This window comes from Oncorhynchus tshawytscha, linkage group LG22, assembly GCF_018296145.1.
Source record: "Oncorhynchus tshawytscha isolate Ot180627B linkage group LG22, Otsh_v2.0, whole genome shotgun sequence".
In the NCBI taxonomy this organism is placed as follows: Eukaryota; Metazoa; Chordata; class Actinopteri; order Salmoniformes; family Salmonidae; genus Oncorhynchus; species Oncorhynchus tshawytscha.
Window position 1 is genome coordinate 44,353,902 of NC_056450.1, and position 22,672 is coordinate 44,376,573.

Here is a 22,672-nt window from a genome sequence, read left to right on the forward strand (position 1 = left end):
TTCCTTCTGCTCTCTCATTGGTCCTTTACACTTCCCCCTACACTCTGACTGGTCCTTTCCAATTCCCCCTACTCACGGATTGATCCGTTCCACTTCCTCATGCTCTCTCATTGGTCCTTTCCACTTTCCCCTGCTCTCTGATTGGTTCTCTCCACTTCCTCCCACTCTCTCATTGGTTCTGTCCACACTTCCTGTTTCTTGTAAGGTGGAGATGCTGGAGAGGAAGTACGGAGGGTACTTGCTCAGTCGGCAGGCGGCGCGCACCATCCAGACGGCGTTCCGTCAGTACCGCATGAACAAGAACTTTGAGCAGCTACGAAGCTCCGCCTCCGAGAGCCGGATGACTCAACGTATCATCCTGTCTGACATGAGACTGCAGTACTCGTTTGACGAGCGGCAGGGCCAGCCTCAGGGCCAAGGGGTTCAGCAGGGACAGAGGTATCCTCACCCTGGAGGCCACCCTGGGGATGAAGAGATGCAGGCTGGGTCTCCTCCACGCTGCGAGGGGGACAGAGAGGAGTACACATACCTGGACGAGACCTTCTCCAAACAGGTGAGAGTTAGTAACACCTGGACGAGACCTTCTCCAAACAGGTGAGAGTTAGTAACACACCTGGACGAGACCTTCTCCAAACAGGTGAGAGTTAGTAACATACCTGGACGAGACCTTCTCCAAACAGGTGAGAGTTAGTAACACACCTGGACGAGACCTTCTCCAAACAGGTGAGAGTTAGTAACACCTGGACGAGACCTTCTCCAAACAGGTGAGAGTTAGTAACACCTGGACGAGACCTTCTCCAAACAGGTGAGAGTTAGTAACACACCTGGAGGAGACCTTCTCCAAACAGGTGAGAGTTAGTAACACCTGGACGAGACCTTCTCCAAACAGGTGAGAGTTAGTAACATACCTGGACGAGACCTTCTCCAAACAGGTGAGAGTTAGTAACACCTGGACGAGACCTTCTCCAAACAGGTGATAGTTAGTAACATACCTGGACGAGACCTTCTCCAAACAGGTGAGAGTTAGTAACACACCTGGACGAGACCTTCTCCAAACAGGTGAGAGTTAGTAACATACCTGGACGAGACCTTCTCCAAACAGGTGAGAGTTAGTAACATACCTGGACGAGACCTTCTCCAAACAGGTGAGAGTTAGTAACATACCTGGACGAGACCTTCTCCAAACAGGTGAGAGTTAGTAACATACCTGGACGAGACCTTCTCCAAACAGGTGAGAGTTAGTAACATACCTGGACGAGATCTTCTCCAAACAGGTGAGAGTTAGTAACATACCTGGACGAGACCTTCTCCAAACAGGTGAGAGTTAGTAACACACCTGGACGAGACCTTCTCCAAACAGGTGAGACTTAGTAACACACCTGGACGAGACCTTCTCCAAACAGGTGAGAGTTAGTAACATACCTGGACGAGACCTTCTCCAAACAGGTGAGAGTTAGTAACATACCTGGACGAGACCTTCTCCAAACAGGTGAGAGTTAGTAACATACCTGGACGAGACCTTCTCCAAACAGGTGAGAGTTAGTAACATACCTGGACGAGATCTTCTCCAAACAGGTGAGAGTTAGTAACATACCTGGACGAGACCTTCTCCAAACAGGTGAGAGTTAGTAACACACCTGGACGAGACCTTCTCCAAACAGGTGAGACTTAGTAACACACCTGGACGAGACCTTCTCCAAACAGGTGAGAGTTAGTAACATACCTGGACGAGACCTTCTCCAAACAGGTGAGAGTTAGTAACACACCTGGACGAGACTTTCTCCAAACAGGTGAGAGTTAGTAACACACCTGGACGAGACCTTCTCCAAACAGGTGAGAGTTAGTAACACCTGGACGAGACCTTCTCCAAACAGGTGAGAGTTAGTAACATACCTGGACGAGACCTTCTCCAAACAGGTGAGAGTTAGTAACACACCTGGACGAGACCTTCTCCAAAAGATCATTTCTCAGGTCACGGTGACTCTCCGTTCTGTCTTTATCCAACCTGTGTGACTCACCATTCTGTCTTTATCCAACCTGTGTGACTCTCCGTTCTGTCTTTATCCAACCTGTGTGACTGTCTTTATCCAACCTGTGTGACTGTCTTTATCCAACCTGTGTGACTCTCCATTCTGTCTTTATCCAACCTGTGTGACTCTCCGTTCTGTCTTTATCCAACCTGTGTGACTCACCATTCTGTCTTTATCCAACCTGTGTGACTCTCCGTTCTGTCTTTATCCAACCTGTGTGACTGTCTTTATCCAACCTGTGTGACTGTCTTTATCCAACCTGTGTGACTTACCATTCTGTCTTTATCCAACCTGTGTGACTCTCCGTTCTGTCTTTATCCAACCTGTGTGACTGTCTTTATCCAACCTGTGTGACTGTCTTTATCCAACCTGTGTGACTTACCATTCTGTCTTTATCCAACCTGTGTGACTCTCCGTTCTGTCTTTATCCAACCTGTGTGACTCTCCGTTCTGTCTTTATCCAACCTGTGTGACTCTCCGTTCTGTCTTTATCCAACCTGTGTGACTGTCTTTATCCAACCTGTGTGACTGTCTTTATCCAACCTGTGTGACTTACCATTCTGTCTTTATCCAACCTGTGTGACTCTCCATTCTGTCTTTATCCAACCTGTGTGACTCTCCATTCTGTCTTTATCCAACCTGTGTGACTCTGCGTTCTGTCTTTATCCAACCTGTGTGACTCTCCGTTCTCTCTTTATCCAACCTGTGTGACTCTCCGTTCTGTCTTTATCCAACCTGTGTGACTGTCTTCATCCAACCTGTGTGACTGTCTTTATCCAACCTGTGTGACTCTCCGTTCTGTCTTTATCCAACCTGTGTGACTGTCTTTATCCAACCTGTGTGACTCACCCTTCTGTCTTTATCCAACCTGTGTGACTCACCCTTCTGTCTTTATCCAACCTGTGTGACTCTCCGTTCTGTCTTTATCCAACCTGTGTGACTCACCCTTCTGGCTTTATCCAACCTGTGTGACTCTCCGTTCTGTCTTTATCCAACCTGTGTGACTCACCCTTCTGGCTTTATCCAACCTGTGTGACTCTCCGTTCTGTCTTTATCCAACCTGTGTGTGTTGTAGGTGAAGTCCCTGGCTGACTCCATTGATGACACCCTGACCTGTCAGTCTGGTGTGGAAGACAGTCAGCAGGAGGAGGAGGAAGAGGAGGAGGAAGGTGACGGAGACGAGACAGGGGTGGAGGTGGACGACTTCGGAGAGTGTGTTTGGAGGCCCAGGGAGGGAGACAGACAGAGGGATGGAGGAAGAGGAGGAGTGGGAGGAAGAGTAGGAGGAGGAGGAGGAGAGAGACAGAGCATGCACGAAGACACCACAGCCACCTCCTACAACGACGTGACCCTCTACATGAATGACAGGCTCTCGTCCTCTCCCCTGTCCTTGGACCGGGCCCCCAGCAGCCCAGATACAGAGTACTGGAGCCCTGGAGTGTGTGGCGGCAGGGTGGGGGGGTTTGAAGACAGCCGGGACACAGAGGGAGGGGGCAACAGTAACAGCCGACGCAGCACCCCCTGTACAGAGTGTAGAGACTACAGCCTGAGAGAAGCTCACCTACCCCTGTTGACCCTCGAACCCCAGAGCGACAGCTCTGTTGATATGAGTGACGGCTCGGGCTCTATTGGCCGACGGGTCTACGAGACAGAACCAGGGGGAGGAGTTGGTGGAGGGGGGTCACCTCAGGGCACTATTAAACATAACCCCCACCCAAAGCCTCACCCCAACACCAACGGGCGTGCTGTCCCCATACCTCCCCAGGCCCAAGGCCAGACTCGTACTGTGCTTCCTCACCACCCCCACCCCTCGGCCATCCCCTCCCACCTGCCCTACCACACCATCCTACACCACCACCATCAGCTCCCATATTACCCTATACACCCCCACCACCCACACCCCAATACCCCCTCCTCCTCCTCTCAGTCCCTCCAGGGACCACCCCTCACCCCCCTATTTTCCTCCTCATCAGCCACACTGCCCCTTGGTGGCCAGGAGCAGGTCTGCTGTTCTGACGGAGACAACGACTCTCTCAGCTCCACCACCAACTCTAACGACACCATCAACTGCTCCTCCGGGTCCTCATCGCGCGACAGCCTCCGGGAGCCGCTCCCACCGCTCGGGAAACAGACCTATCAGAGAGAGAGCAGACACAGCTGGGATAACCCCGCCTCTAACAACGACGTGGTGCAGAGACGACAGTACCGCATCGGACTCAACCTGTTCAACAAGTAAGTTAGACAGTACCGCATCGGACTCAACCTCTAGTAAGTTAGACAGTACCGCATCGGACTCAATCTTTAGTAAGTTAGACAGTACCTCATCGGACTCAACCTCCTGTAAGTTAGACAGTACCGCATCTGACTCAACCTCTAGTAAGTTAGACAGTACCTCATCGAACTCATCCTCTAGTAAGTTAGACAGTACCGCATCGGACTCAACCTCCTGTAAGTTAGACAGTACCTCATAAAACTCAATCTTTAGTAAGTTAGACAGTACCTCATCGAACTCAACCTCCTGTAAGTTAGACAGTACCTCATCAGTCTCAATCTTTAGTAAGTTAGACAGTACCTCATCGAACTCAACCTCTAGTAAGTTAGACAGTATCGCATCGGACTCAACCTCTAGTAAGTTAGACAGTACCGCATCGGACTCATTCTGCTCAACAAGTAGGTTAGACAGTACCTCATCGGACTCAACCTGCTCAACAAGTAGGTTAGACAGTACCTCATCGGACTCATTCTGCTCAACAAGTAGGTTAGACAGTACCTCATCGGACTCAACCTGCTCAACAAGTAGGTTAGACAGTACCTCATCGGACTCAACCTCTAGTAAGTTAGACAGTATCGCATCGGACTCAACCTCTAGTAAGTTAGACAGTACCTCATCGAACTCAACCTCTAGTAAGTTATATAGTACTTCATCGAACTCAACCTCTAGTAAGTTAGACAGTACCGCATCTGACTCAACCTCTAGTAAGTTAGACAGTACCGCATCGGACTCAACCTCTAGTAAGTTAGATAGTACCTCATCGGACTCAACCTCTAGTAAGTTAGACAGTACCGCATCGGACTCAATCTTTAGTAAGTTAGACAGTACCGCATCGGACTCAACCTCCTGTAAGTTAGACAGTACCGCATCGGACTCAACCTCTAGTAAGTTAGATAGTACCTCATCGGACTCAACCTCTAGTAAGTTAGACAGTACCTCATCGGACTCAACCTCTAGTAAGTTAGACAGTACCTCATCGGACTCAACCTCTAGTAAGTTAGACAGTATCGCATCGGACTCAACCTCTAGTAAGTTAGACAGTACCGCATCGGACTCATTCTGTTCAACAAGTAGGTTAGACAGTACCGCATCAGACTCAACCTCTAGTAAGTTAGATAGTACCGCATCAGACTCAACCTGCTCAACAAGTAGGTTAGACAGTACCTCATCGGACTCAACCTCTAGTAAGTTAGACAGTACCGCATCGGACTCAACCTCTAGTAAGTTAGACAGTACCTCATCGAACTCAACCTCTAGTAAGTTATATAGTACTTCATCGAACTCAACCTCTAGTAAGTTAGACAGTACCGCATCTGACTCAACCTCTAGTAAGTTAGACAGTACCGCATCGGACTCAACCTCTAGTAAGTTAGATAGTACCTCATCGGACTCAACCTCTAGTAAGTTAGACAGTACCGCATCGGACTCAATCTTTAGTAAGTTAGACAGTACCGCATCGGACTCAACCTCCTGTAAGTTAGACAGTACCGCATCGGACTCAACCTCTAGTAAGTTAGATAGTACCTCATCGGACTCAACCTCTAGTAAGTTAGACAGTACCTCATCGGACTCAACCTCTAGTAAGTTAGACAGTACCTCATCGGACTCAACCTCTAGTAAGTTAGACAGTATCGCATCGGACTCAACCTCTAGTAAGTTAGACAGTACCGCATCGGACTCATTCTGTTCAACAAGTAGGTTAGACAGTACCGCATCAGACTCAACCTCTAGTAAGTTAGACAGTACCGCATCGGACTCATTCTGTTCAACAAGTAGGTTAGACAGTACCGCATCAGACTCAACCTCTAGTAAGTTAGACAGTACCGCATCAGACTCAACCTGCTCAACAAGTAGGTTAGACAGTACCTCATCGGACTCAACCTCTAGTAAGTTAGACAGTATCGCATCGGACTCAACCTCTAGTAAGTTAGACAGTACCTCATCGGACTCAACCTCTAGTAAGTTAGACAGTACCGCATCTGACTCAACCTCTAGTAAGTTAGACAGTACCTCATCGGACTCCACCTCTAGTAAGTTAGACAGTACCTCATCGAACTCAACCTCTAGTAAGTTAGACAGTACCTCATCGGACTCAACCTCTAGTAAGTTAGATAGTACCTCATCGGACTCAACCTTTTGTACACTTCGACTGTGAGAGAGAGAATCTTGAACTTCGTAGTCATGGATGAACAGAGAACGTCATCTTGAACTTCTTCCATTTTCTAATAATTGCGCCAACAGTTGTTGCCTTCTCATCAAGCTGCTTGCCTATTGTCCTGTAGCCCATCCCAGCCTTGTGCAGGTCTACAATTGTATCCCTGATGTCCTTACACAGCTCTCTGGTCTTGGCCATTGTGGAGAGGTTGGAGTCTGTTTGATTGAGTGTGTGGACAGGTGTCTTTTATACAGGTAACGAGCTCAAACAGGTGCAGTTAAAAAGGTAATGAGTGGAGAACAGGAGGGCTTCTTAAAGAAAAACTAACAGGTCTGTGAGAGACGGAATTCTTACTGGTTGGTAGGTCACAGGATACTTATGTCATGCAATAAAATGCTAAGTAATTACTTAAAAATCATACAATGTGATTTTCTGGATTTTTGTTTTAGATTCCGTCTCTCACAGTTGAAGTGTACCTATGATAAAAATTACAGACCTCTACATGCTTTGTAAGTAGGATAACCTGCAAAATCGGCAGTGTATCAAATACTTGTTCTCCCCACTGTAGGTCCTGGATGGCAGGAAGCTTGGCCCCAGTGACGTACTGGGCTGTAGGCACTATCCTCTGTTGCGCCTTGCGGTCGGATGCCGAGCAATTGCCATACCAGGTGGTGATGCAACCGGTCAGGATGCTCTCGATGGTGCAACTGTAGAACTTTGAGGATCTGGGGACCCATGCCAAATCTTTTTAATCTCCTGAGGGGTATTAGGTTTTGTCGTGCCCTCTTCATGACTGTCTTGATGTGGACCATGATTTTTTGTTGGTGATGTGGACATCAAGGAACTTGGAACTCTCAACCTTCTCCACTACAGCCCCGTCGATGGAAATGGGGGCCTGTTTGGCCCTCCTTTTCCTGTGGTTCATCTCCTTAGTCTTGGTTATGTTGAGGGAGAGGTTGTTATTATGGCACCACACTGCCAGGTTTCTGACCTCCTCCCTATAGGCTGTCTCATCATTGTCGGTGATCAGGCCTACCACTGTTGTGTCGTCAGCAAACTTAATGATGGTGTTGGATTCGTGCTTGGCCACGCAGTCATGGGTGAACATGGAGTACAGGAGGGGACTAAGCACGCACCCTTGAGGGGCCCCCGTGTTGAGGTTCAGCGTGGCAGATGTGTTGTTGCCTACCCTTACCACCTGGGGGCGGCCCATCAGGAAGTCCAGGATCCAGTTGCAGAGGGAGATGTTTAGTCCCAGGATCCTTAGATTAGTGATGAGCTTTGTTAGCACTACGGTGTTGAACGCTGAACTGTGGTCAATGAACACCATTCTCACATTCGTTCCTTTTGTCCAGCTGGGAAAGGGCAGTGTGGAGTGCAATAGAGTCTGCATCATCTGTGGATCTGTTGGTGCGGTATGCGAATTAGAGTGGGTCTATAGTTTCCGGGATGAAGGTGCTAATGTGAGCCATGACCAGCCTTTCAAAGCACTTCATGGCTAACGACGTGAGTGCTACGGGGCGGTAGTCATTTAGGCAGGTTACCTTCACTTTGTTGGGCACAGGGACTATGGTGCTCTGCTTGAAACATGTAAGTATTACAGACTCGGACAGGGACAGGTTGAAAATGTCAGTGAAGACACTTGCCAGTTGGTCCACGAATGCTCTGAGTACACGTCCTGGTAATGCATCTGGCCCTGCGACCTTGTGAATGTTGACATGTTTAATGGTCTTACTCACATCAGCTACGGAGAGCGTGATCACACAGTCGTCCGGAACAGCTGGTGCTCTCATGCATGCTTCAGTGTTGCTTGCCTCGAAGTGAGCATAAAAGGCATTTAGCCTGTCTGGCAGGCTCGCGTCACTGGGCTGCTCACGGCTGGGTTTCCCTTTGTAGTCCGTAAGAGTTTGCAAGCCCTGCCACATCCGACGAGCGCTAGAGCCGGTGTAGTAAGATTCAATCGTAGTCCTGTATTGATGCTTTGCCTGTTTGATGGTTTGTGCATTGCGAGATTTCTTATAAACGCCCGGATTAGTGTCCCGCTCCTTGAAAGCGGCAGCTCTAGCCTTTAGCTAGGTGTGGATGTTGCCTGTAATCCATGGCTTCTGGTTGGGATATGTACGTACGGTCACTGTGGGGACGAAGTTGTCGATGTATTTATTGATGAAGCCGATGACTGAGGTGATATACTCCACAATGCCATTGGATGAATCCCATATTCCAGTCTGTGCCAGCAAAACAGTCCTGTAGTGTGGCATCCGCATCTTCTGACCACTTCTGTATTGAGCGAGGCACTGGTACTTTCTGTTACAGTTTTTTGCTTGTAAAGCAGGATTTAGTCGGATAGAATTAGGGTCAGTTTTGCAAAATGGAGGGCGAGGGAGAGCTTTGTATACATCTCTGTGTGTTGAGTAAAAGTGATCTAGAGTTTTTTTCCTCTGGATGCGCATGTTACATGCTGGTAGAAATGAGGTAAAATTGATTTAAGTTTACCTGCATTAAAGTCCCCGGCCACTAGGAGCGCTGCTTCTGGATGAGCAATTTCTTGTTGTCTTTTTACAGCCCGTTGAGTTTGGTCTTACTGCCAGCATCAGTCTGTGGTGGTAAATAGACAACTACGAAAAATACAGATGAAAAGTCTCTTGGTAGATAGTGTGGTCTACAGCTTATCATGAGATACTCTACCTCAGGTGAGCAATAACTTGGCACTACCTTAATATTAGGCATCGCGCACCAGCTGTTGCTGACAAATAGACACACACCCCCACCCCTTGTCTTACCAGACATAGCTGTTCTCGCCTGCCGATGCACAGAAAACCCAGCCAGCTGTATATCATCCGTGTCGTCATTCAGCCACGACTCAGTGAAACATAAGATAATACAGTTTTTAATGTCCCGTTGGCTAGTATCGAATGGAGCTTTAGACACGCCCTTACAACCCTGCAGCGATAGACACGCCCTAACAACCCTGCAGCGATAGACACGCCCTTACAACCCTGCAGCAATAGACACGCCCTTACAACCCTGCAGCGATAGACACGCCCTTACAACCCTGCAGCGATAGACACGCCCTAACAACCCTGCAGCTATAGACACGCCCTAACAACCCTGCAGCGATAGACACGCCTAACAACCCTGCAGCTATAGACACACCTAACAACCCTGCAGCGATAGACACACCCTAACAACCCTGCAGCGATAGACACGCCCTTACAACCCTGCAGCGATAGACACGCCCTAACAACCCTGCAGCTATAGACACGCCCTAACAACCCTGCAGCGTTAGACACACCCTAACAACCCTGCAGCTATAGACACGCCCTAACAACCCTGCAGCGATAGACACACCTAACAACCCTGCAGCTATAGACACGCCCTAACAACCCTTCAGCGATAGACACGCCCTAACAACCCTGCAGCTATAGACACGCCCTTACAACCCTGCAGCGATAGACACGCCCTAACAACCCTGCAGCTATAGACACGCCCTAACAACCCTGCAGCGATAGACACACCCTAACAACCCTGCAGCGATAGACACGCCCTTACAACCCTGCAGCGATAGACACGCCCTAACAACCCTGCAGCGATAGACACGCCCTAACAACCCTGTAGCGATAGACACGCCCTAACAACCCTGCAGCGATAGACACGCCTAACAACCCTGCAGCGATAGACACGCCTAACAACCCTGCAGCGATAGACACGCCCTAACAACCCTGCAGCGATAGACACGCCCTCACAACCCTGCAGCGATAGGCTTTCACAAGGACCTCTGAGTTAGTTGAGTAGGTCAGTTCTTCAAGGCCAGTTCTTGATTCTCTGTGTTGTGTGTCATTCTACTTTAAAAGTCACTTTGGATAAAAGCGTCTGTTCAGGGGCATATACAATATTTTATAATAACTCCTGTTTTTCTGTGTCTCTCCTCTCTCTGTGTCTCTCCCTCTCTCTGTGTCTCTCCCTCTCTGTGTCTCTCACTCTCTGTGTCTCTCACTCTCTGTGTCTCTCCCTCTCTGTCTCTCCCTCTCTGTGTCTCTCCATCTCTGTGTCTCTCCCTCTCTGTGTCTCTCCCTCTCTGTGTCTCTCCCTCTCTGTGTCTCTCCCTCTCTGTGTCTCTCCCTCTCTGTGTCTCTCCCTCTCTCTGTCTCTCCCTCTCTGTGTCTCTCCCTCTCTGTGTCTCTCCCTCTCTCTGTCTCTCCCTCTCTCTGTCTCTCCCTCTCTGTGTCTCTCCCTCTCTGTGTCTCTCCCTCTCTGTGTCTCTCCCTCAATGCAGGAAGCCAGAGAAGGGTATACAGTACCTGATAGAGAGAGGCTTCGTATCGGACACACCGGTAGGCATCGCCCGCTTCATCCTGGAGAGGAAAGGACTGAGCAGACAGATGATAGGAGAGTTCCTGGGCTGCAGACAGAAACAGTTCAACAAGGATGTACTGGAGTGAGTGGCGAACCAATCAACTGTTCTGTCTGACTCTAACCAGTCAACTGTTCTGTCTGACTCTAACCAATCAACTGTTCTGTCTGACTCTAACCAATCAACTGTTCTGACTGTAACCAATCAACTGTTCTGTCTGACTGTGACCAATCAACTGTTCTGTCTGACTCTAACCAATCAACTGTTCTGTCTGACTCTAACCAATCAACTGTTCTGACTCTAACCAATCAACTGTTCTGTCTGACTCTAACCAATCAACTGTTCTGTCTGACTCTAACCAATCAACTGTTCTGTCTGACTCTAACCAATCAACTGTTCTGACTGTAACCAATCAACTGTTCTGTCTGACTGTGACCAATCAACTGTTCTGTCTGACTCTAACCAATCAACTGTTCTGTCTGACTCTAACCAATCAACTGTTCTGACTCTAACCAATCAACTGTTCTGTCTGACTCTAACCAATCAACTGTTCTGTCTGACTCTAACCAATCAACTGTTCTGTCTGACTCTAACCAATCAACTGTTCTGACTGCAACCAATCAACTGTTCTGTCTGACTGTAACCAGTCAACTGTTCTGACTGTAACCAATCAACTGTTCTGTCTGACTCTAACCAATCAACTGTTCTGACTGACTCTAACCAATCAACTGTTCTGACTCTAACCAATCAACTGTTCTGACTGACTGTAACCAATCAACTGTTCTGTCTGACTCTAACCAATCAACTGTTCTGTCTGACTCTAACCAATCAACTGTTCTGTCTGACTCTAACCAATCAACTGTTCTGACTCTAACCAATCAACTGTTCTGTCTGACTCTAACCAATCAACTGTTCTGTCTGACTCTAACCAATCAACTGTTCTGTCTGACTCTAACCAATCAACTGTTCTGACTGCAACCAATCAACTGTTCTGTCTGACTGTAACCAATCAACTGTTCTGTCTGACTCTAACCAATCAACTGTTCTGACTGACTCTAACCAATCAACTGTTCTGACTCTAACCAATCAACTGTTCTGACTGACTCTAACCAATCAACTGTTCTGTCTGACTCTAACCAATCAACTGTTCTGTCTGACTCTAACCAATCAACTGTTCTGACTCTAACCAATCAACTGTTCTGTCTGACTCTAACCAGTCAACTGTTCTGACTGTAACCAATCAACTGTTCTGTCTGACTGTAACCAATCAACTGTTCTGTCTGACTCTAATCAATCAACTGTTCTGACTGTAACCAATCAACTGTTCTGACTGACTCTAACCAATCAACTGTTCTGTCTGACTCTAACCAATCAACTGTTCTGTCTGACTCTAACCAATCAACTGTTCTGACTCTAACCAATCAACTGTTCTGTCTGACTCTAACCAGTCAACTGTTCTGACTGTAACCAATCAACTGTTCTGTCTGACTCTAACCAATCAACTGTTCTGTCTGACTCTAACCAATCAACTGTTCTGACTGCAACCAATCAACTGTTCTGTCTGACTGTAACCAGTCAACTGTTCTGACTGTAACCAATCAACTGTTCTGTCTGACTGTAACCAATCAACTGTTCTGTCTGGCTCTAACCAATCAACTGTTCTGTCTGACTCTAACCAATCAACTGTTCTGACTGACTCTAACCAATCAACTGTTCTGACTCTAACCAATCAACTGTTCTGACTGACTGTAACCAATCAACTGTTCTGTCTGACTCTAACCAATCAACTGTTCTGTCTGACTCTAACCAATCAACTGTTCTGTCTGACTCTAACCAATCAACTGTTCTGACTCTAACCAATCAACTGTTCTGTCTGACTCTAACCAATCAACTGTTCTGTCTGACTCTAACCAATCAACTGTTCTGTCTGACTCTAACCAATCAACTGTTCTGACTGCAACCAATCAACTGTTCTGTCTGACTGTAACCAGTCAACTGTTCTGACTGTAACCAATCAACTGTTCTGTCTGACTGTAACCAATCAACTGTTCTGTCTGACTCTAACCAATCAACTGTTCTGACTGACTCTAACCAATCAACTGTTCTGACTCTAACCAATCAACTGTTCTGACTGACTCTAACCAATCAACTGTTCTGTCTGACTCTAACCAATCAACTGTTCTGTCTGACTCTAACCAATCAACTGTTCTGTCTGACTCTAACCAATCAACTGTTCTGACTGACTCTAACCAATCAACTGTTCTGACTCTAACCAATCAACTGTTCTGACTGACTGTAACCAATCAACTGTTCTGTCTGACTCTAACCAATCAACTGTTCTGTCTGACTCTAACCAATCAACTGTTCTGTCTGACTCTAACCAATCAACTGTTCTGACTCTAACCAATCAACTGTTCTGTCTGACTCTAACCAATCAACTGTTCTGTCTGACTCTAACCAATCAACTGTTCTGTCTGACTCTAACCAATCAACTGTTCTGACTGCAACCAATCAACTGTTCTGTCTGACTGTAACCAGTCAACTGTTCTGACTGTAACCAATCAACTGTTCTGTCTGACTGTAACCAATCAACTGTTCTGTCTGACTCTAACCAATCAACTGTTCTGACTGACTCTAACCAATCAACTGTTCTGACTCTAACCAATCAACTGTTCTGACTGACTCTAACCAATCAACTGTTCTGTCTGACTCTAACCAATCAACTGTTCTGTCTGACTCTAACCAATCAACTGTTCTGACTCTAACCAATCAACTGTTCTGTCTGACATTAACCAGTCAACTGTTCTGACTGTAACCAATCAACTGTTCTGTCTGACTGTAACCAATCAACTGTTCTGTCTGACTCTAACCAATCAACTGTTCTGACTCTAACCAATCAACTGTTCTGTCTGACTCTAACCAATCAACTGTTCTGTCTGACTCTAACCAATCAACTGTTCTGTCTGACTCTAACCAATCAACTGTTCTGACTGCAACCAATCAACTGTTCTGTCTGACTGTAACCAATCAACTGTTCTGTCTGACTCTAACCAATCAACTGTTCTGACTGACTCTAACCAATCAACTGTTCTGACTCTAACCAATCAACTGTTCTGACTGACTCTAACCAATCAACTGTTCTGTCTGACTCTAACCAATCAACTGTTCTGTCTGACTCTAACCAATCAACTGTTCTGACTCTAACCAATCAACTGTTCTGTCTGACTCTAACCAGTCAACTGTTCTGACTGTAACCAATCAACTGTTCTGTCTGACTGTAACCAATCAACTGTTCTGTCTGACTCTAATCAATCAACTGTTCTGACTGTAACCAATCAACTGTTCTGACTGACTCTAACCAATCAACTGTTCTGTCTGACTCTAACCAATCAACTGTTCTGTCTGACTCTAACCAATCAACTGTTCTGACTCTAACCAATCAACTGTTCTGTCTGACTCTAACCAGTCAACTGTTCTGACTGTAACCAATCAACTGTTCTGTCTGACTCTAACCAATCAACTGTTCTGTCTGACTCTAACCAATCAACTGTTCTGACTGCAACCAATCAACTGTTCTGTCTGACTGTAACCAGTCAACTGTTCTGACTGTAACCAATCAACTGTTCTGTCTGACTGTAACCAATCAACTGTTCTGTCTGACTCTAACCAATCAACTGTTCTGTCTGACTCTAACCAATCAACTGTTCTGACTGACTCTAACCAATCAACTGTTCTGACTCTAACCAATCAACTGTTCTGACTGACTGTAACCAATCAACTGTTCTGTCTGACTCTAACCAATCAACTGTTCTGTCTGACTCTAACCAATCAACTGTTCTGTCTGACTCTAACCAATCAACTGTTCTGACTCTAACCAATCAACTGTTCTGTCTGACTCTAACCAATCAACTGTTCTGTCTGACTCTAACCAATCAACTGTTCTGTCTGACTCTAACCAATCAACTGTTCTGACTGCAACCAATCAACTGTTCTGTCTGACTGTAACCAGTCAACTGTTCTGACTGTAACCAATCAACTGTTCTGTCTGACTGTAACCAATCAACTGTTCTGTCTGACTCTAACCAATCAACTGTTCTGTCTGACTCTAACCAATCAACTGTTCTGTCTGACTCTAACCAATCAACTGTTCTGACTGCAACCAATCAACTGTTCTGTCTGACTGTAACCAGTCAACTGTTCTGACTGTAACCAATCAACTGTTCTGTCTGACTGTAACCAATCAACTGTTCTGTCTGACTCTAACCAATCAACTGTTCTGACTGACTCTAACCAATCAACTGTTCTGACTCTAACCAATCAACTGTTCTGACTGACTCTAACCAATCAACTGTTCTGTCTGACTCTAACCAATCAACTGTTCTGTCTGACTCTAACCAATCAACTGTTCTGTCTGACTCTAACCAATCAACTGTTCTGACTGACTCTAACCAATCAACTGTTCTGACTCTAACCAATCAACTGTTCTGACTGACTGTAACCAATCAACTGTTCTGTCTGACTCTAACCAATCAACTGTTCTGTCTGACTCTAACCAATCAACTGTTCTGTCTGACTCTAACCAATCAACTGTTCTGACTCTAACCAATCAACTGTTCTGTCTGGCTCTAACCAATCAACTGTTCTGTCTGACTCTAACCAATCAACTGTTCTGACTGACTCTAACCAATCAACTGTTCTGACTCTAACCAATCAACTGTTCTGACTGACTGTAACCAATCAACTGTTCTGTCTGACTCTAACCAATCAACTGTTCTGTCTGACTCTAACCAATCAACTGTTCTGTCTGACTCTAACCAATCAACTGTTCTGACTCTAACCAATCAACTGTTCTGTCTGACTCTAACCAATCAACTGTTCTGTCTGACTCTAACCAATCAACTGTTCTGTCTGACTCTAACCAATCAACTGTTCTGACTGCAACCAATCAACTGTTCTGTCTGACTGTAACCAGTCAACTGTTCTGACTGTAACCAATCAACTGTTCTGTCTGACTGTAACCAATCAACTGTTCTGTCTGACTCTAACCAATCAACTGTTCTGACTGACTCTAACCAATCAACTGTTCTGACTCTAACCAATCAACTGTTCTGACTGACTCTAACCAATCAACTGTTCTGTCTGACTCTAACCAATCAACTGTTCTGTCTGACTCTAACCAATCAACTGTTCTGTCTGACTCTAACCAATCAACTGTTCTGACTGACTCTAACCAATCAACTGTTCTGACTCTAACCAATCAACTGTTCTGACTGACTGTAACCAATCAACTGTTCTGTCTGACTCTAACCAATCAACTGTTCTGTCTGACTCTAACCAATCAACTGTTCTGTCTGACTCTAACCAATCAACTGTTCTGACTCTAACCAATCAACTGTTCTGTCTGACTCTAACCAATCAACTGTTCTGTCTGACTCTAACCAATCAACTGTTCTGTCTGACTCTAACCAATCAACTGTTCTGACTGCAACCAATCAACTGTTCTGTCTGACTGTAACCAGTCAACTGTTCTGACTGTAACCAATCAACTGTTCTGTCTGACTGTAACCAATCAACTGTTCTGTCTGACTCTAACCAATCAACTGTTCTGACTGACTCTAACCAATCAACTGTTCTGACTCTAACCAATCAACTGTTCTGACTGACTCTAACCAATCAACTGTTCTGTCTGACTCTAACCAATCAACTGTTCTGTCTGACTCTAACCAATCAACTGTTCTGACTCTAACCAATCAACTGTTCTGTCTGACATTAACCAGTCAACTGTTCTGACTGTAACCAATCAACTGTTCTGTCTGACTGTAACCAATCAACTGTTCTGTCTGACTCTAACCAATCAACTGTTCTGACTCTAACCAATCAACTGTTCTGTCTGACTCTAACCAATCAACTGTTCTGTCTGACTCTAACCAATCAACTGTTCTGTCTGACTCTAACCAATCAACTGTTCTGACTGCAACCAATCAACTGTTCTGTCTGACTGTAACCAATCAACTGTTCTGTCTGACTCTAACCAATCAACTGTTCTGACTGACTCTAACCAATCAACTGTTCTGACTCTAACCAATCAACTGTTCTGACTGACTCTAACCAATCAACTGTTCTGTCTGACTCTAACCAATCAACTGTTCTGTCTGACTCTAACCAATCAACTGTTCTGACTCTAACCAATCAACTGTTCTGTCTGACTCTAACCAGTCAACTGTTCTGACTGTAACCAATCAACTGTTCTGTCTGACTGTAACCAATCAACTGTTCTGTCTGACTCTAATCAATCAACTGTTCTGACTGTAACCAATCAACTGTTCTGTCTGACTCTAACCAATCAACTGTTCTGACTCTAACCAATCAACTGTTCTGTCTGACTCTAACCAGTCAACTGTTCTGACTGTAACCAATCAACTGTTCTGTCTGACTCTAACCAATCAACTGTTCTGTCTGACTCTAACCAATCAACTGTTCTGACTGCAACCAATCAACTGTTCTGTCTGACTGTAACCAGTCAACTGTTCTGACTGTAACCAATCAACTGTTCTGTCTGACTGTAACCAATCAACTGTTCTGTCTGACTCTAACCAATCAACTGTTCTGTCTGACTCTAACCAATCAACTGTTCTGACTGACTCTAACCAATCAACTGTTCTGACTCTAACCAATCAACTGTTCTGACTGACTGTAACCAATCAACTGTTCTGTCTGACTCTAACCAATCAACTGTTCTGTCTGACTCTAACCAATCAACTGTTCTGTCTGACTCTAACCAATCAACTGTTCTGACTCTAACCAATCAACTGTTCTGTCTGACTCTAACCAATCAACTGTTCTGTCTGACTCTAACCAATCAACTGTTCTGTCTGACTCTAACCAATCAACTGTTCTGACTGCAACCAATCAACTGTTCTGTCTGACTGTAACCAGTCAACTGTTCTGACTGTAACCAATCAACTGTTCTGTCTGACTGTAACCAATCAACTGTTCTGTCTGACTCTAACCAATCAACTGTTCTGTCTGACTCTAACCAATCAACTGTTCTGTCTGACTCTAACCAATCAACTGTTCTGACTGCAACCAATCAACTGTTCTGTCTGACTGTAACCAGTCAACTGTTCTGACTGTAACCAATCAACTGTTCTGTCTGACTGTAACCAATCAACTGTTCTGTCTGACTCTAACCAATCAACTGTTCTGACTGACTCTAACCAATCAACTGTTCTGACTCTAACCAATCAACTGTTCTGACTGACTCTAACCAATCAACTGTTCTGTCTGACTCTAACCAATCAACTGTTCTGTCTGACTCTAACCAATCAACTGTTCTGTCTGACTCTAACCAATCAACTGTTCTGACTGACTCTAACCAATCAACTGTTCTGACTCTAACCAATCAACTGTTCTGACTGACTGTAACCAATCAACTGTTCTGTCTGACTCTAACCAATCAACTGTTCTGTCTGACTCTAACCAATCAACTGTTCTGTCTGACTCTAACCAATCAACTGTTCTGACTCTAACCAATCAACTGTTCTGTCTGACTCTAACCAATCAACTGTTCTGTCTGACTCTAACCAATCAACTGTTCTGTCTGACTCTAACCAATCAACTGTTCTGACTGCAACCAATCAACTGTTCTGTCTGACTGTAACCAGTCAACTGTTCTGACTGTAACCAATCAACTGTTCTGTCTGACTGTAACCAATCAACTGTTCTGTCTGACTCTAACCAATCAACTGTTCTGACTGACTCTAACCAATCAACTGTTCTGACTCTAACCAATCAACTGTTCTGACTGACTCTAACCAATCAACTGTTCTGTCTGACTCTAACCAATCAACTGTTCTGTCTGACTCTAACCAATCAACTGTTCTGACTCTAACCAATCAACTGTTCTGTCTGACATTAACCAGTCAACTGTTCTGACTGTAACCAATCAACTGTTCTGTCTGACTGTAACCAATCAACTGTTCTGTCTGACTCTAACCAATCAACTGTTCTGACTCTAACCAATCAACTGTTCTGTCTGACTCTAACCAATCAACTGTTCTGTCTGACTCTAACCAATCAACTGTTCTGTCTGACTCTAACCAATCAACTGTTCTGACTGCAACCAATCAACTGTTCTGTCTGACTGTAACCAATCAACTGTTCTGTCTGACTCTAACCAATCAACTGTTCTGACTGACTCTAACCAATCAACTGTTCTGACTCTAACCAATCAACTGTTCTGACTGACTCTAACCAATCAACTGTTCTGTCTGACTCTAACCAATCAACTGTTCTGTCTGACTCTAACCAATCAACTGTTCTGACTCTAACCAATCAACTGTTCTGTCTGACTCTAACCAGTCAACTGTTCTGACTGTAACCAATCAACTGTTCTGTCTGACTGTAACCAATCAACTGTTCTGTCTGACTCTAATCAATCAACTGTTCTGACTGTAACCAATCAACTGTTCTGACTGACTCTAACCAATCAACTGTTCTGTCTGACTCTAACCAATCAACTGTTCTGTCTGACTCTAACCAATCAACTGTTCTGACTCTAACCAATCAACTGTTCTGTCTGACTCTAACCAGTCAACTGTTCTGACTGTAACCAATCAACTGTTCTGTCTGACTCTAACCAATCAACTGTTCTGTCTGACTCTAACCAATCAACTGTTCTGACTGCAACCAATCAACTGTTCTGTCTGACTGTAACCAGTCAACTGTTCTGACTGTAACCAATCAACTGTTCTGTCTGACTGTAACCAATCAACTGTTCTGTCTGACTCTAACCAATCAACTGTTCTGTCTGACTCTAACCAATCAACTGTTCTGACTGACTCTAACCAATCAACTGTTCTGACTCTAACCAATCAACTGTTCTGACTGACTGTAACCAATCAACTGTTCTGTCTGACTCTAACCAATCAACTGTTCTGTCTGACTCTAACCAATCAACTGTTCTGTCTGACTCTAACCAATCAACTGTTCTGACTCTAACCAATCAACTGTTCTGTCTGACTCTAACCAATCAACTGTTCTGTCTGACTCTAACCAATCAACTGTTCTGTCTGACTCTAACCAATCAACTGTTCTGACTGCAACCAATCAACTGTTCTGTCTGACTGTAACCAGTCAACTGTTCTGACTGTAACCAATCAACTGTTCTGTCTGACTGTAACCAATCAACTGTTCTGTCTGACTCTAACCAATCAACTGTTCTGACTGACTCTAACCAATCAACTGTTCTGACTCTAACCAATCAACTGTTCTGACTGACTCTAACCAATCAACTGTTCTGTCTGACTCTAACCAATCAACTGTTCTGTCTGACTCTAACCAATCAACTGTTCTGTCTGACTCTAACCAATCAACTGTTCTGACTGACTCTAACCAATCAACTGTTCTGACTCTAACCAATCAACTGTTCTGACTGACTGTAACCAATCAACTGTTCTGTCTGACTCTAACCAATCAACTGTTCTGTCTGACTCTAACCAATCAACTGTTCTGTCTGACTCTAACCAATCAACTGTTCTGACTCTAACCAATCAACTGTTCTGTCTGACTCTAACCAATCAACTGTTCTGTCTGACTCTAACCAATCAACTGTTCTGTCTGACTCTAACCAATCAACTGTTCTGACTGCAACCAATCAACTGTTCTGTCTGACTGTAACCAGTCAACTGTTCTGACTGTAACCAATCAACTGTTCTGTCTGACTGTAACCAATCAACTGTTCTGTCTGACTCTAACCAATCAACTGTTCTGACTGACTCTAACCAATCAACTGTTCTGACTCTAACCAATCAACTGTTCTGACTGACTCTAACCAATCAACTGTTCTGTCTGACTCTAACCAATCAACTGTTCTGTCTGACTCTAACCAATCAACTGTTCTGACTCTAACCAATCAACTGTTCTGTCTGACATTAACCAGTCAACTGTTCTGACTGTAACCAATCAACTGTTCTGTCTGACTGTAACCAATCAACTGTTCTGTCTGACTCTAACCAATCAACTGTTCTGACTGTAACCAATCAACTGTTCTGACTGACTCTAACCAATCAACTGTTCTGTCTGACTAACCAATCAACTGTTCTGTCTGACTCTAACCAATCAACTGTTCTGACTCTAACCAATCAACTGTTCTGTCTGACTCTAACCAGTCAACTGTTCTGACTGTAACCAATCAACTGTTCTGTCTGACTGTAACCAATCAACTGTTCTGTCTGACTCTAACCAATCAACTGTTCTGACTGTAACCAATCAACTGTTCTGTCTGACTCTAACCAATCAACTGTTCTGTCTGACTCTAACCAATCAACTGTTCTGACTGTAACCAATCAACTGTTCTGACTGACTCTAACCAATCAACTGTTCTGACTAACCAATCAACTGTTCTGACTGTAACCAATCAACTGTTCTGTCTGACTCTAACCAATCAACTGTTCTGACTCTAACCAATCAACTGTTCTGACTGACTCTAACCAATCAACTGTTCTGACTGTAACCAATCAACTGTTCTGTCTGACTCTAACCAATCAACTGTTCTGACTCTAACCAATCAACTGTTCTGTCTGACTCTAACCAATCAACTGTTCTGTCTGACTCTAACCAATCAACTGTTCTGACTGCAACCAATCAACTGTTCTGTCTGACTGTAACCAATCAACTGTTCTGACTCTAACCAATCAACTGTTCTGACTGACTCTAACCAATCAACTGTTCTGTCTCACTCTAACCAATCAACTGTTCTGACTGACTCTAACCAATCAACTGTTCTGACTGACTCTAACCAATCAACTGTTCTGACTGTAACCAATCAACTGTTCTGTCTGACTCTAACCAGTCAACTGTTCTGACTGTAACCAATCAACTGTTCTGTCTGACTGTAACCAATCAACTGTTCTGACTGACTCTAACCAATCAACTGTTCTGTCTGACTCTAACCAATCAACTGTTCTGTCTGACTCTAACCAATCAACTGTTCTGACTCTAACCAATCAACTGTTCTGTCTGACATTAACCAGTCAACTGTTCTGACTGTAACCAATCAACTGTTCTGTCTGACTGTAACCAATCAACTGTTCTGTCTGACTCTAACCAATCAACTGTTCTGACTGTAACCAATCAACTGTTCTGACTGACTCTAACCAATCAACTGTTCTGTCTGACTAACCAATCAACTGTTCTGTCTGACTCTAACCAATCAACTGTTCTGACTCTAACCAATCAACTGTTCTGTCTGACTCTAACCAGTCAACTGTTCTGACTGTAACCAATCAACTGTTCTGTCTGACTGTAACCAATCAACTGTTCTGTCTGACTCTAACCAATCAACTGTTCTGACTGTAACCAATCAACTGTTCTGTCTGACTCTAACCAATCAACTGTTCTGTCTGACTCTAACCAATCAACTGTTCTGACTGTAACCAATCAACTGTTCTGACTGACTCTAACCAATCAACTGTTCTGACTAACCAATCAACTGTTCTGACTGTAACCAATCAACTGTTCTGTCTGACTCTAACCAATCAACTGTTCTGACTCTAACCAATCAACTGTTCTGACTGACTCTAACCAATCAACTGTTCTGACTGTAACCAATCAACTGTTCTGTCTGACTCTAACCAATCAACTGTTCTGACTCTAACCAATCAACTGTTCTGTCTGACTCTAACCAATCAACTGTTCTGTCTGACTCTAACCAATCAACTGTTCTGACTGCAACCAATCAACTGTTCTGTCTGACTGTAACCAATCAACTGTTCTGACTCTAACCAATCAACTGTTCTGACTGACTCTAACCAATCAACTGTTCTGTCTCACTCTAACCAATCAACTGTTCTGACTGACTCTAA

The 22,672-nt window shown here is 44.7% G+C and overlaps 1 protein-coding gene across 1 annotated transcript in view; it reads left to right on the plus strand.

Annotated features, from left to right (window-relative positions):
* The first annotated feature begins 208 nt into the window (after positions 1-208).
* Positions 209-22,672, plus strand: part of LOC112238629 (IQ motif and SEC7 domain-containing protein 1-like) — a 61,673-nt gene continuing 39,209 nt past the window's right edge. Inside the window, exons 1-4 of the mRNA XM_042303595.1 lie at positions 209-553; positions 3,106-3,242; positions 3,399-4,262; positions 10,731-10,892. Of these exons, the coding sequence (XP_042159529.1) occupies positions 212-553; positions 3,106-3,242; positions 3,399-4,262; positions 10,731-10,892 (1,505 nt within the window). The 5' untranslated portion in view covers positions 209-211. The remainder of the gene's footprint in view (positions 554-3,105; positions 3,243-3,398; positions 4,263-10,730; positions 10,893-22,672) is intronic.